Source organism: Sparus aurata, chromosome 21, assembly GCF_900880675.1.
Source record: "Sparus aurata chromosome 21, fSpaAur1.1, whole genome shotgun sequence".
In the NCBI taxonomy this organism is placed as follows: Eukaryota; Metazoa; Chordata; class Actinopteri; order Spariformes; family Sparidae; genus Sparus; species Sparus aurata.
The window spans coordinates 8,829,446-8,843,575 of NC_044207.1; the positions used below are offsets into that span (position 1 = coordinate 8,829,446).

At 41.9% G+C, this 14,130-nt stretch overlaps 1 protein-coding gene across 4 annotated transcripts in view; it reads right to left on the reverse strand.

Moving 5' to 3' along the window:
* cdh24b (cadherin 24, type 2b) overlaps positions 1-14,130 on the reverse strand; it is a 173,717-nt gene that overhangs the window by 88,109 nt on the left and 71,478 nt on the right. For all 4 annotated transcript variants that reach the window (XM_030402440.1, XM_030402442.1, XM_030402441.1 and 1 more), the window contains exon 3: positions 7,589-7,883. In XM_030402440.1, coding sequence (XP_030258300.1) covers positions 7,589-7,883 — 295 coding nt within the window. The remainder of the gene's footprint in view (positions 1-7,588; positions 7,884-14,130) is intronic.

Below are 14,130 nucleotides of genomic sequence, written 5' to 3' on the forward strand. Positions count from 1 at the left end.
GCCGCCATTCGTCAACGTCGACAAGAAACAGGACAGTGTTTACATTTCTTTATTCTGCTCCCTCAGATTTTGTGTAGATTTTGGTGTTCTACCAGCGCAGGTAAACAGGGTCGGCTCTTGATGGATTTTCAAGCAGTTTCGCCCCAGAAACCCACTTTTATTTTTTTTTCTTTCACCATAATTTTTGTGTTGGATGAATTCATTCGAAGAAGACCCCTTTTCTGAATTTCACAGAGTATTGCTTCGCTAACCGAAGGCTGTCTCCTTCCTGGCGTTGAGGTTCAGGGGGGTGTGGACCGGCAGAATTCTTGGCAATATGGAAAGGAGATTGAAGCGGGATGAATACGGAATTAGTTGGCAGAATATATTATTCGCGGGCAGTTTTCAGTTGCGGCCATTCCCGTCAGCTCCCTATCCCCTTTACAAGCAGACATTTTCCTAATGAGGCGAGAGGAGCGTACAGGCCTGTAGAAGACTGCTCCTCTCTGGAAAGAGCAGAGTCCCAAAGCAGCAACACAGTACACACGCCTCGCATATGAATAGACAGCATCCCTAATAGGCAGATTATGTCTTCTTTTCATGTAGCACAATGCAAGCTGTCTCTATTTGTACTGTTCCAAAGCTTATATTTTTGTATGCTCAAATGATTAAATATATTGTATTCTGTAAGTTCACACAATCGAGCCACCACTGCAAACACCGAGATAAAAACAATGGCCTGTTTAAGCCACTTACATGATTACGTAACTCAGGCGCTCCCCATAAAAACAATAACCGCACTATCATCATAATAACCCACACTGTTTGACCTGTGCATAATTACATTGTAATCATGTAATTGCGTTACATCTCCTCAATCAGAGGCTGCATATGGAACATATTTGCCGTCACATTCCTGCTGCCGCATGATGGCTGCAGGTATTTAACCAACGCAGAGGAAAAGGCTTCACGCATCGGAAGCAGCGGTGGTGACAGTGTTATTCAAAATTATCCATTAATCTAACCAATTACACATTCAGCCTGCATTGCACTTAAATTCCGCTCCCATTTGCATTTGATTTGGGGATTTTTTCTTTTTTTTTTGGAGAGGTCTGCGCGCACATATCCGCCAACGCGAGCCATGAAATTTTTCTCCGTCTGGTCGGAGGCGAAAACAGAGATGCAATTTCATGCCAAAAGTAATAAAATTGAACGGCACCACCTGACCTGCCTGCTCCTCACAGAAAGTGGAGACCAAGTGCATTTGAGTGCTCGTATAAAACTGCTACTGAAAGGCATGTTGTGAGATATCAGTGATCACCGAGCAGGATTTCAACATTTATTTAGTTTACAACTGAATCTTATTCTGTCTGAATATCTTTATTGCCCTCTTTTCGGCTAAAATGTGGTAACAACATGGACGTGTCTTAAAATGAAAATGTGTGTAATTTTTTCGTTAACTTGTCTCTAACATGAAACTTTAACGGCTTTGAGTTGCCACCAGGAAGCTTCCAGATCATAATGACGGACCACATCAAAATGGCGGCCATTTTTTCACAATGTCATGCTCAGGGCGAGAAGCTCCAAAGCTGGGACAGTGTTAAGCTGCTGTTAACATATTTGATTACGGTTAGCTAACATTAGCATTCACTCACTTCTTAGCCAACACTATGTTTGATCAAGTCCAGTGTGTTTCATTTCCAGGCTAAAATAAAAGCATCCGTGACCTGTGTTGATATATCTGGAATAGCATATTGCATAACACTATCAAACAGTAATGTAAGCTAGAGAGTGGTTGCATGCTAACGTTAGCTGTTGTCTAATGGAAGCTAACAGGGTATCAAATATGTTGTTTTACATTGAAAATGTGGCCTGGTCGCTCGCTGTATTTAAATCACTGAAATAGTAACAATTTGTCAGATTCCCAGCTTTTATACGACTTGCAACCTGGAACACAGTGGTACGAAATTTGAGATTCCAAGCCTGAGAGGGAAGTCAGAGGAAAACGATAACTCTGTGAATAAGTTCTCTACATTCATGTAAAATAAGACATTGCGCTTACGGCTGCAGAGCTCATTTACTAGTACTTTTACAGCTCTGACTACTCAGAATCGGGACTTGTGGAGCATGTTGCACAAGAGATGAGTTAAATAGGAGGATTCATGCCATGAGATTACATGGTGCAGTTGTACCCCAGAGGATAAAATGGCCATTTACTGTTCAGAGTTTGATTCCGGCGGAAAGTTATTGCAGGATTTCCAACATTTCCACCCATTTTTCCTTCTATACAGTGTGCAAATTTCAGAGCCTGCCAAAGAGCAATCTGCATTTCTCAGCTGAAAGGAAGAATTGCAAATCCTGGTGAAATACGTTCTCAATGTGAACTTTTATTTATTGCCTCAAATACTCTTTTCAACCACGTTTGATCATCAATGGTGACCATAGCTTTTCATCTGTCTAAAGGAAAAATGCTCACTGCAAAATGCCATTCATGTCATGTTTGTGTCCTTCTTCATGTGCTTTCAATAGAAAACACTTATATCATGTCATATATCTACATCGGACTCTTTCATAATTATTATGGAGACTGGAGGCTGTTAAAGGTAAAAGGAGGTAAAGAATGTGGCCTACATATAAAGTAACTACAGCAGTACAAATGTCCTTCACTTTGTGCCGCTTTTAGCTTGCAAGAGCGCTGAAAGGCCCTTTAGAAACTATGTCTAGGTGCTACAATCTGAAAAGGGCACTGAGGAATCCCCAGAGGCTTGTATTCTGACTTGTGCTTCACGGACACAAAGCTATGTTGAAACTATGCAGAGGGGGATATGTTACTTTCCTCCCCCTTGCACCTGCCAGCCAGGTCACCGGATTTCTAACATTAGCAAATGTTTTCAGAGGGGATCTCGGAGTGCTTCTGCAAAAGCATATAAAGCCTAAAGAGAAGCACGACATATGCCTCTTTTATTAACATATCATATGGATGTGCATCATTGACTTCTTCATTCATTAGAGCTGGAACAGGTTAATCTCTGTTTTTACTTAATTATATTTCAAGTATATTAAGTGCTTTAATTTGGCAATCGCTTGAGGCATAAGATGGTGCCTGTTTTGAATACAATATTAGTTTGACTCAATACAATGAACCTGTCAAGACTGCTTTTATTATGAGACTGAGCTGAATGTAGTGAATGGATACCGGTCTGAATGGCGCCCATTTAATATTACAGATCTCGTGTGTATGACTTAACCTTGACCAAAAACTGCTGTTGATGAAATTGTACTTGATGCTATCACCAAGGATATTTATGTGCATAGTTTATATTTAATTTTATAGTTAAGAAATGTAAGAATAGTAGATGTCATTTCTTATAGCAGTCAAAGTTCTTTAAAATCCCTAAAAACTTGAACGCCAGTTGAAATGAAGTATTTTTCTTTAACTTGATACGTCCCATTGATAACATTTTTGTGAGCTTGTAGAGCGGTGCAGAACAAAAGGATCTCTTGTCTTTAAAAAAAATATTATGATTGTCAGTCAATACATTGACATGTTTGTTGGGTCCAAAATGACTGTCTGTGTAAGAATTCTGGCAGGTGGTTGGAGCTATTTGCTGGTTGCTATCACATGATAACTGAGTATTGTCAGCGATCAACTGTCTTGGTAGTTGCCAGTTTGTGGGAAAAAGCCCCATAAAAATGGCTGTGTTCACAGTACATTCCCAGCATACTGTACTGCCCTAACACTCGCTAGGCTATGTCAGCGTTTGCTAGTTAACGTTCGCACCGTTAGCCAATGTTTGCTAGTGAGCGTAAGCAACGTTAGTTGGAGCGAGCAACATTAGCTAGTACACAAACTGGCAACCACTTCAGGGGGAGGACAGAACAGAACACAGTTGAAGGGGGAGATGAAGTATCACATTTAGTAGCTGTATGTTGACACCTTTAAATATTGACTATCTACTAATATTAAAGATATCTTTGGGTACTAATTATTTATCTTAGTCAACAAACAAAACTTCTCCTTCATCAGGATTAGGTCAGTGTGGTTTGATCGGATTTGACTGACACAAAGCAAACAATTCACCAACTGTCATCAGGTTCACTTTCAAATGTTGCTCACAGAAGTATGTGACATCTTCATGTTCCTACTCAGCACCGCCCAAACACATCACCCAGATATCCGTCATGTTAAATTCCCAAAACTGTAAAAAAAAAAAAAAAAAAAAAAACTGGCAGAAAATATTGTATTTATGTAGGATCCAATGACTCATTTTAAAAGAAGCCAATTTAGAATATACATTTTCAGGGGCTAATACGTTTTGAATGTGAAATGAATCACATAATAACATATATCTATGTAAATGTATTAAGACACATGAACAATTGAACAACTCAGATGTTTCCATTTAATCTTATTTGGTACTAGACAGAAGAGTGGATTCATTTGGTGTGATGAATTCAGCAATTCTTTGAATCAACTGCAGAAAGCTGTGCGTGGTTGTTCTGATCTTAGAAGCCTTATTCCGTCACCATCTATAGTCGTAAAAAAAAAACTCTCCCACACTTAACTTTGTATTCTGCTGAGAACAATTAATTTATTGTACCTTTTGTATAGCATCTGCTGAGATGAAGCAGGTTTTCCTTCACATGAAGCAGCGACTTACTGTAAGGGTTCATTTTGGTGACGGCTGAAAGGCTGTGCACAATGGTAAGCAATGTGAATGGCCTCTTAGCAGGCAATAATGCTATGGCCGTGCTGTCTTATGTAATAGCTGTGTAGCTGTAAGTATCAAAACCTCATACTCAAGACATCTATGATTACATCAACATGCTCATTGTATTTCCAACATTAGTTCACGTCCCACTTGCTTTTCATAATAGTAGTTTGTATTACAGTTCGTGTGATGGAGTTTTTAAATCTCCAATGCTGAGTCCATTACTGGTTTAATTGACCTGCCAATAATTTATACTTTGTGCTTTTCACATTCTTCACAGTGTGAGCGGGCTTTTCTCTGCAGGCTGTGGAGACTACCTATTCAAAGCTGTTGAATAAAATACCTTCAGACAATTCATCCCTCTGAGATAGAAATAATAAAACACACTGTCTAGCTGTGGTCAAGAGGGACATCCATCATGTTGGAGCCTGACAGCAGTGACTGGTTGGTGTTTTATTCTGATTGAACACCGAACCAATAAAATGCTACAGCCTTACTTCGTATACAGAACGTGACTCCAATAACCCTCTCGATCAAAGTAAAGTCTTATCCAAGCTATTAAGATTATTTTTTATCATCTCTGCTCTCATTACTCAATCACAGTGGAGAAAGGACATGAAGGATGGGAATACAGAAATGTGTGTGACATGACACAAAGACTCTGTGCTGAGTTCGGTGTGTCAGTCAAATGAGCAGCCGGGAAGCCTCCCCAAATCCGGGATTGTAATTTAGTTACCTCATGTTCAGCTTTGTACAAAGGGTACCTGGTCAAACTATAATAACAGTACCTCCATGTTGTCTTCTGGTCTAAAGATTAAATGTAATCATCTTTCTATTATGTCTTTTCACTGCTGCCTGGATGGCAGATGGCATTGTAATAGCAAACAAATTGGGTTTCCGTAGACGACCGAGCGAGTCAGATCACAGCAGAAAGTTCAAATGATCATATTATGGGACAGCTTTAAGCAGCTTTCCTTGGAGGTTAAGCTAGTTTATGTACAAGAATTCATTTTTTCCCTGGATCAAAGGACACAGGAATTAGAAAGATATCAGAAGCTTGAAGTTCTCTACTTTGGAGCACCAAGGTGTTCAATATTAAATGAGTAAATAAAACATAGTCCACTGATACACCATTAAATAATTTCACACATTTTTTTAAAACTCAATTAGTTATCATGAAATGATTCAGTTCATTACTATTAAAAACATGTCCTTTAAAAAACAAAAAATGTTATTTCATGATGGCATATTTTCTCGATGACACTTTTCTTTCTTGGTGTCACTTTTCTTGGCAGTGGCAGCCGTTTTTACCCTCTTAGCTTTCAGTTATTCACATGTGGCCTCCGTCCCCGCAGAGGGCTAAACAGCTGCCAGCAACCTTGCTATTAAACCCATCTTGGCTACGACAATTTGGCTGTGTCCAAAATCGCTCCTTACAGTTGTGTGTCCTTCGCCGAGAACATCTTTAGAACCACAACGGCTGCTTTTCAATGGAACCCTATATTCCTTTCATAATCAGAATAAACACCCAATCAGAATAAACTGCCTCAATAGGAAAAGACTGATCTGAATGAATTTTCAATCAACTTGTCCGAGGTGGTGTAAACCTTTATATTCCGATCGATAAGAATATATTAATCATGGAAACACTTATTACAATATTTTTGCTCTGGTTGGAATAAATATATTCTTTATGCACATGCTCAACCCACGTGGTGGCAACGTCATAGGTGACGTTGATGGAGGCACAAAAACATGGCAGGAGCAAAACTAAACTGGTCTGCGGTCAATACAACTAATTTGTTGGGGTTAAAGATTGTTGGACACCTAGTCGGTAGAAGACTCAAAGTCAAAACAGCAAAGGCTGGTCCGACCCGGACAGACTTATTGATGATCTAATGGGAGATCAACGATTGGTGAACATGACCTGCTACATTGTGGATGTGGGCTTTGAGGATAACTCGCCTGAGGCTCTTGTTCCCTCTCGAGGACAGCAGCATTACTTCTGAGTTCAATCTTGATATCTAATGCTAACGTCACAACATTGGCTAACATTAGCTCAATGAACAGGAACATGAAGAGATTAGATGCCTCACAGCAGACGGAACCACTTTGTGCATGTCAAAAAAGTTAGACTATATTCTGATTCAATGCTTTGGGGCATGTAAACATATCTTTATCGGATTGGGTTTTTTAACATCCATGTTAACAGTTAAGTTGGAATCCTCTAATTGGTATTATTTCAATCAGATTGAAGAAATATCGTCCATGTAAATGCTGCTAGTGTTGCGGAGGAAACACTGAACAAGCTAGCTGCTGTTGCTAACGCTGGCTTCCTAGCCCACTTTATTGAATCAAAAATCCTGTCCCAAACAAGCTAGTTAGCTGGCTAGTTCAGTGGCATGTGTAGCCATATGGTTATTGTATTGTATTGTAGGCCTAACTGTACACTGTGTAACAGCTGCAGTCTTTGTTAGGTTGACTCAGAAGTGATGGAACATTTTGTTTATCTAACTGCCAAGAGCTAGCTGGCAACATTTGGTGACATGTTGGTAGATGACAACTAACTTTAGTAAAAAGTGGTATTATGAAATGAAAATGCAACTGGGAAAAATACCATAATTAAATAAAAACTGAATTTAAAAGAAAGACCTTGAAATAAATGATGATAATATAAGATTAACAAGTATCATTTAATTATAAGAGCTTCTCGCAAGCTGAGATGAATCTTAATGTCTCAGTTTAATGTGTAAAAAATGGATCTAATCATTTCTATTTTTTTACTTTTTACTCACATGATTAATTACTTCATAATCTGAACACTCTATCTTCTCCTCTTCCTTGGTGCGCTATAAATCCTAAACCTACCCTCCCACTGCCCACCCTATTCCCAGTACCTATATTTGCCATCTCAGGCACGGTGGCGCTGTAGGGGCCTTCGTCAAAGATAGGCGGGTTGTCGTTGATGTCCTGCACACGAATTATGAACTGTGACGAGGGCTCCAGGGCACGGTCCGTCTGCCTGTCGGTTGCCGTGGCTATGAGACGGTACTCGTCCTTCTCCTCACGGTCCAGTGGCTTGGTGACGTGGATGTTCCCCGTCTTCTCGTCTATCACGAAGACTGAGCCCGCCCCCTCGCCTCGCAGGACATATTTAGTGCGTCCATCATTTCTGTCCATGTCGGTGTGGAGCTAGTTGAGAGATGATGGGGATGAGGGGTAGAGTCAGGGGAGAGGAAAAAAAAAAAAAAACATGAAAAAGGACAAAATGAAAGCAAGGAGCAAGGGAAAAAAAAAGGTGGGAAAGGGAAATTAGAATGAAGTGGGAGGTAAGGACAGACAGGAACAGAAAGAAAGACAAGAGTAAACACCAGTTAAAAATTAAGTTTGTTTTTTTGAGACAGGCGGTGAAGACAAAACAAGCAGATTATCCCCTGCATGCCTCCAGGCCATAATGAATTTAAGAAGAGGCAGACAAAAGAAGTACTCTCAATACCTCCCTCTCTCTCTCACACACACACACACACACACACACACACTTTCCTCCCATTGTACTGCCTCATCTCTGTCTTCCTGCAGCATGAACAGTTATGAACCAGGATCTCCTTAATCTCAATGATATCCAGAACACATACTCTTCGGCTCACTCTTAAAGCCTCTTTTCACTTCCCGGCAGCTGTGGACTGCAAGAGTTTACTAGTCCGTGCACATGCAGTGTCCTGGCTATTTAATGAAAGCACCAAATCACAGGTATAATGAACAGTAGGCCAATCAATTATTCCCCAACTAATAGGTGTGTATGAAGGTGGGTGGAGGGGTGCATGGCAGGGGGACATGCTGTATCGATCACAGCCCTATGTCGAGCTTTATTGGATCAGCTCCTGGCGGGATGGCAGAGCAGCAGAGCGACCAGCGTCCTTTCATGCAAGGAGAGGTAATATCAGGGAAGGCTCCATACTGTCCTCCATCCCCGCCAAGAGTGTCACACCAGCGGGGTGCGCCCAGCACATCAAGATTCAATCTCATTACCCTGCACCTACGTGGACAGAATAGCAACGGTGATTAAAAAAAAAAAGGGGTGCTAAATTAGCCCCCCACTCGCAAGAAAGTGTGACATTGTGACTTTAGACGGAGAGAAGAGCAGAGAGGCGGCTGGGGAGGGGATGGGGGTTTAGCTCAGGAAGGCATTGTTGCGTGGCAACAGCTAAGCACATTTGCAAAATGAAATGAGAATGGATACTGTGAATCGAAATGTTCATTTACTTTGAGGATCGCTATTTTTCAAGGGGGGAAATAGCACGGATACGCCAGCTTTCCGGGGGGTAAACGATGATTTCGGATGTTGACAAGGTTGTTTATAGCTAAGAAAGCAATCATAAGTTCAGAGGGTCTGAAAGTTGAGGGCTAAAACTGTGTGAACAATTTGGCACGACGTCACAAGTCAAACAACACTTCACCTTCAAAAAGAAACCTGTATTTAAATGACAATGCAAATTGGAAAGTCTGAAAGCACTTTAGCCAACATGGAGGGTGTTGTGTGAGAGCAGGTTGCACTTAGGAAACTAGAAATAGCACCACTGCTGTTCTGAAGTCCGTACTCTGTATCACGCTGCACGCTGTAATGTAACTGAAGGGGGTTGTCTTTGATCAGCCATGCCACTAGCTTTAGCATGTTTAGTATTGTGACCATAACTAATGCGACCGTTGGTTAAAATGGTTATTCATTTCAGAAGTTCTGTGTGGTATATTTTAAGTATCAAAAGACTCCATTTACATGTTCCCATTAATGATAAAGAAAAACAGAGAAAACACATTTTGTTTTTGCATTTTTGCTTTAAACGATTTACTGACAATCAAAACAGTTATCAAGTAATGTTCCCTGTATTGACTCATTGATTAACTGACCAACCACTGCAGCTCTAGTGTGCCCTAGTTCAACTTTTCCATTGTTCAGACTCTGGAGAAGGCGTGGATTTAACCATTCTGGATCACACAGAAGACTTAATTCTAATGCAAAAGCGCTTTGAATTTTTGGGACATTTTGATATTTTTTCCGGTGTGACGACTCTCCAAAGATAGATTCTTAGGCGGCGAATCATTTGAAAGTGTCATTACATAACATGTCAGTATAGACTTTTCATAGCAACAGCAGCTTTAAAGTTTATTTTTGCACTTTTTTGTCCATTTCTAATGCCTGTCAGTTCAAACACTCTTTGTCAATAGGCTTTTTTTTCCACAGCAGACATTTTGACTTGCCACGGTCGGAAAAAGCGCAGGTGTGACTTATGACATTAACAATGACTGTGCTTTATTAGAGTGCCCGAGTCAGTCATGACAGTGTAACACTGAGCCATCATGCGCAATACCAAAACCCCGACACTGAAGCAGCTATTGTATTATTCATACCTGTACTTTTTCCACTGTTACATGCCAAAATGTATTTTGTAAAAAAAAAGCCGATCCAGACCCTGACGCAAGCTATCTGTCCAGCGGCACTCCACTTCCTCAGTCATTTAATGAGCACCTGTCTGCACATGTGGCCCTAACTCACCAAAAGCAGCCACTCTCTAAATTTACCTGCCCCGAAACACTGCCTGATTTTAATGATAGTTTGACTTGTCAAAGCAGGAAAAGCCCCAGTGGAATTTATAACATTAATGATGGCCACATTCAATTTAGGTGAACTAGGGCTCGGTTATTTCCTGGGACAGTTAATAGAATGGAGCTCCAGTTAATGTTATTGGTCACACCTGTGCTTCTCCTGCTTTTGACAAAATGTCCTGTAAAAAGGATTTATTGTCTGCCTGTTCCGTATGTTCTGGACACATATTATTGAAGTAAGCCTTACTTTTTACCTGCTATTGTTCTAAACCCCACACAACACCAGCCGGAACTGTGACATGCCTTGATATTTACGGCACAATTAAGACCGTACCGTGTAAATTCAAATAATAATTTAAAGAGGGTCTGTACTCATAAACTGGCCCCAGTGTGGATCTAAAGATCAATCTTCAATCAGATCTTACTGCCCGGCTCCAATATGTGTCAGTGTACCATCTATAGTTATAGTCAAATAAAACAAATGACCTCCCCATGCACCTCCTACAGGCTGCCCACACGACGCTGGCAGAAGCTGAGAAACTGGTGTATGCTTCAATCTCCCTTCATGCCAAAATGACAGAAGGAAATGGTATGCAATCAGTGCAGGGCAAATAAAATGGTGTGAGCTCGAACGCCTGAAAAAGTACCAGTGAGGCAAAAAACAAAATAAAAACACACAGCCTACGTATCGCTATCAAGAGAATCTAGGTCTGCCTGCCACAAGTAATTTCCAGCCATTTTTGTTCATGTAGTACAGGGGGCTCAAACTGCCATTCCGCCCCCCCTTTCATTCAACCCGCGACCTGTTGTAAAAATATAATATAATCTGGCCCACAAATTGTATTTGTTTGTTGATTTACTTTATTGTTTGTTTCCTATCCAATTTGAATAAAAACTGAACGAAATTTTGAAGTAGACTCGTAACAGGAAATGCAACTGTCGTTCATCAAAAGTGCGTCCACAGAGCAAAGCCGTGGTCATTTTCCGCATTTGTTGACAGCGCTACAGTTTGAAACACGTCATGGTGGGTGGATTTATCCAGTCTGTGGGAGTGTTGAAAAAGGAGGAGCTGGAGCTGCACACGTCCTAATTTTCAGTGAGGTAACAACTCCTTTTCCCTCATTAACATCATCACGTTCTGTATTATGACTGCGTTTTAGTCCGACATCTTGCCAAACAGGCATTTTTGCTTTTGACAACTACTCATCCGCCTAACTCTTGCCACACTAAAAGTTAATTGTGACTCCTGTTACTCTGCTGCTGGCCCTGTCGCTGCAGGGAGTAGGCCCCTCTGGCAGTTTCATATCATAAAGTCTGTTTTAGAGTCTGATTTTTTTGTTATGCAGACTGGCTGTGGGGGCGACGGGCAAGTCATATAATCGTGTAAGCTTTTTGTAAGTTTTAAATAAGTTAACAATACATATGTTGTTTTGTTAAATATTAACAAAACATGACTACAAGCATCGCCAGATGTCTGGCAAGTCAAAAAGTACAAATGTCTTTCATTCTTTCAGTCCAAGGTTTCAAACAAGTTATTTAAGATTTGCAGTAACTGTTAAAAATGTATACAAACTACAGTTTTCATTCATTTCATCATAAACACAGAATCTTCTGAAATATTGTGCTTTCTACACCTTGATGGAGGGCATGACTATGCCTGCTCTCATCCACTATCTTCCGTGGAGGCCAACTGGGGCCAATTGACCAAAACACCGGGCTGGTCAGGACCACCACAGGAGCCCGGTTCCTCACTCTCCTTAACGAAGAACCATTTACAATCAAAGTCTTAACGGCCTGGCAGCTTAACGAGGGGACTTAACGAGCTTCTTAATGAAGCCCCAGCCATCATTACCACAGTGAGTGGTGGCAGCGCTGATTGAAAGCACTGCTCGGAGTCATTCCGCGGCAAGAGAGCCCAGCCTAAGGAAACCAAATCCATTTAAGGCTGACCTCTCACCCTAATCTGTTCCTCCAAGATTAATAGGGAATTATAATAAGGAAAGCGCGCTTAACCAGATAAAATGGCGATGGATATTTTATGGCTACAGAGGTGGCACAGCATTGGAATAATCTTTCAGCCACCTGTCAGTGTGCAAAAATATCCAAACAATATTCTAACACAAGCAGCTATCACCATATTTCACATCCGCTTAACTTGAATAATATGACATCTCATAACTTCTGCATTTCATATCCCCCTGATATACCATCAAATATATCAAGAGCCAAACAATATGAAGCCACCGGCCACAAAAGCCAAATTTACGGATGTGTCACCTCCGCTTGGAGAGAGATTTCAGCTTGATAAGCTGCCATTTCCATTTTCCCTGGTGCCAGTTGTGTATGCAACACCCAGCCTCCCCAGACTCCTAAATCTCTTCAATTACTTATATTATCATAAGGTAATATGCTTATACTCATATACTCAATTTCACATTTTTGCAATAACCATAAATCATGAAGCGAGGAGGAAAAGTACTCTCTGCCAACCTCTAAATCACTTAAATAACTAATATCCCATATACACAATTTCACATTTCTGCCGCACGATAAATCATGAAAACACCACGAAAATGTGTTTTTTTTTTCCACAGCTGTGCATTAGCCTAATGAATGTGGATGTTTCCCCCTCACAAATTCAGCGGGTGTCTGTATGTGTGAAGGCTTCATGTGTCAGTGTGAGACTTGAAGGGAGGCGAGGTTGCAGCAGCAGGAAAAACTACAAACTGTGGAAAATCGGCTGGCAGCTCAGGTGAAACACCGATGGGCGTGCTGCGGCGCCGCTGAGTCCTGGGATTGGCAGCGAGGTTCAATTCACATGAGGGAGGGTTTGCAACCGCGCACAGACAGGCGTGAGAATATCCCCCAGATCTCCTCTGTGAGCCAGTGGAGGAGGGGGAAGTTATTCATCTTCTGTGTGGCGACTTCAAAAGAAGCAGAGGCCCACAGGATGACCGCGAAGCCCCGCCGGCCAGTCAAGTTCCACAGAGAGGCTGGGTGGAGGTATCGCCCGGGGCTGGGGCTGAGCCAGCTCTTTCATATCAGCGAGGGAGGGCCAAGTGGGGCAGAGGGGACGGGGTCAGCCAATCGATTTGGAGCTGGCCCGCCAATTCAGAGAGATGTCTGAAGAAACAGGCCGATCGGGGGAAAACGGCAGCAAAATTAATTTGGGAAAGGGCCCATATGAGTTCAGAGAGCGGGTTTGAAATGAAACTGCGCCTTGTGGCCAGCATACCCACCACTGAGATGGCATTCGTTTTGCTCGAGGGTACGTTTATGTGTTTGTGTGTTGCGTGAATGCGTGTCCGATACTATACGTGAGCATTTTGTCATCAGGCCAGGTGTGTGTGTGTGTGTCTGTGTGTGTCACAGTAACTTTAAAGAAACTGCTGTAGTGACACTGAGTCTCCTCCTGCCCTGGCCGAACCTCCACTTGGCACAGTCATTGCACAGAGTGGACGAGGATCCAAGGCGTGACTAAGAATGTGTGTGTCTGGTGTGTGTGTGTGTGTGTGTGTGCGTGTCTGCCCGTGTACTTTGTGTGTGCTTTGTGTGTGCCAGCGGCGCCTGACCTGGAGAGAGAGGAAACAGTTGAGAGCGGGCCAGGAAGTGTGTGGTGTGGTTAACAGAGCACGGCACAAAGCTGAGGCCAGCATCTACACAGCGACTAATAATTAAAGTCCACAACTCTCTGGGCAGACTGTGATCAGCTCTGCCATCATCAGATGACTTCGCCCTCTCCCATCTGGAGAGCAGCAGATCCCCATCTGGGCCTCAGGAGAGCGAGATAGAACGCACACCTACATCTACACACACATAGACAAAGCTGTGCGCAGAC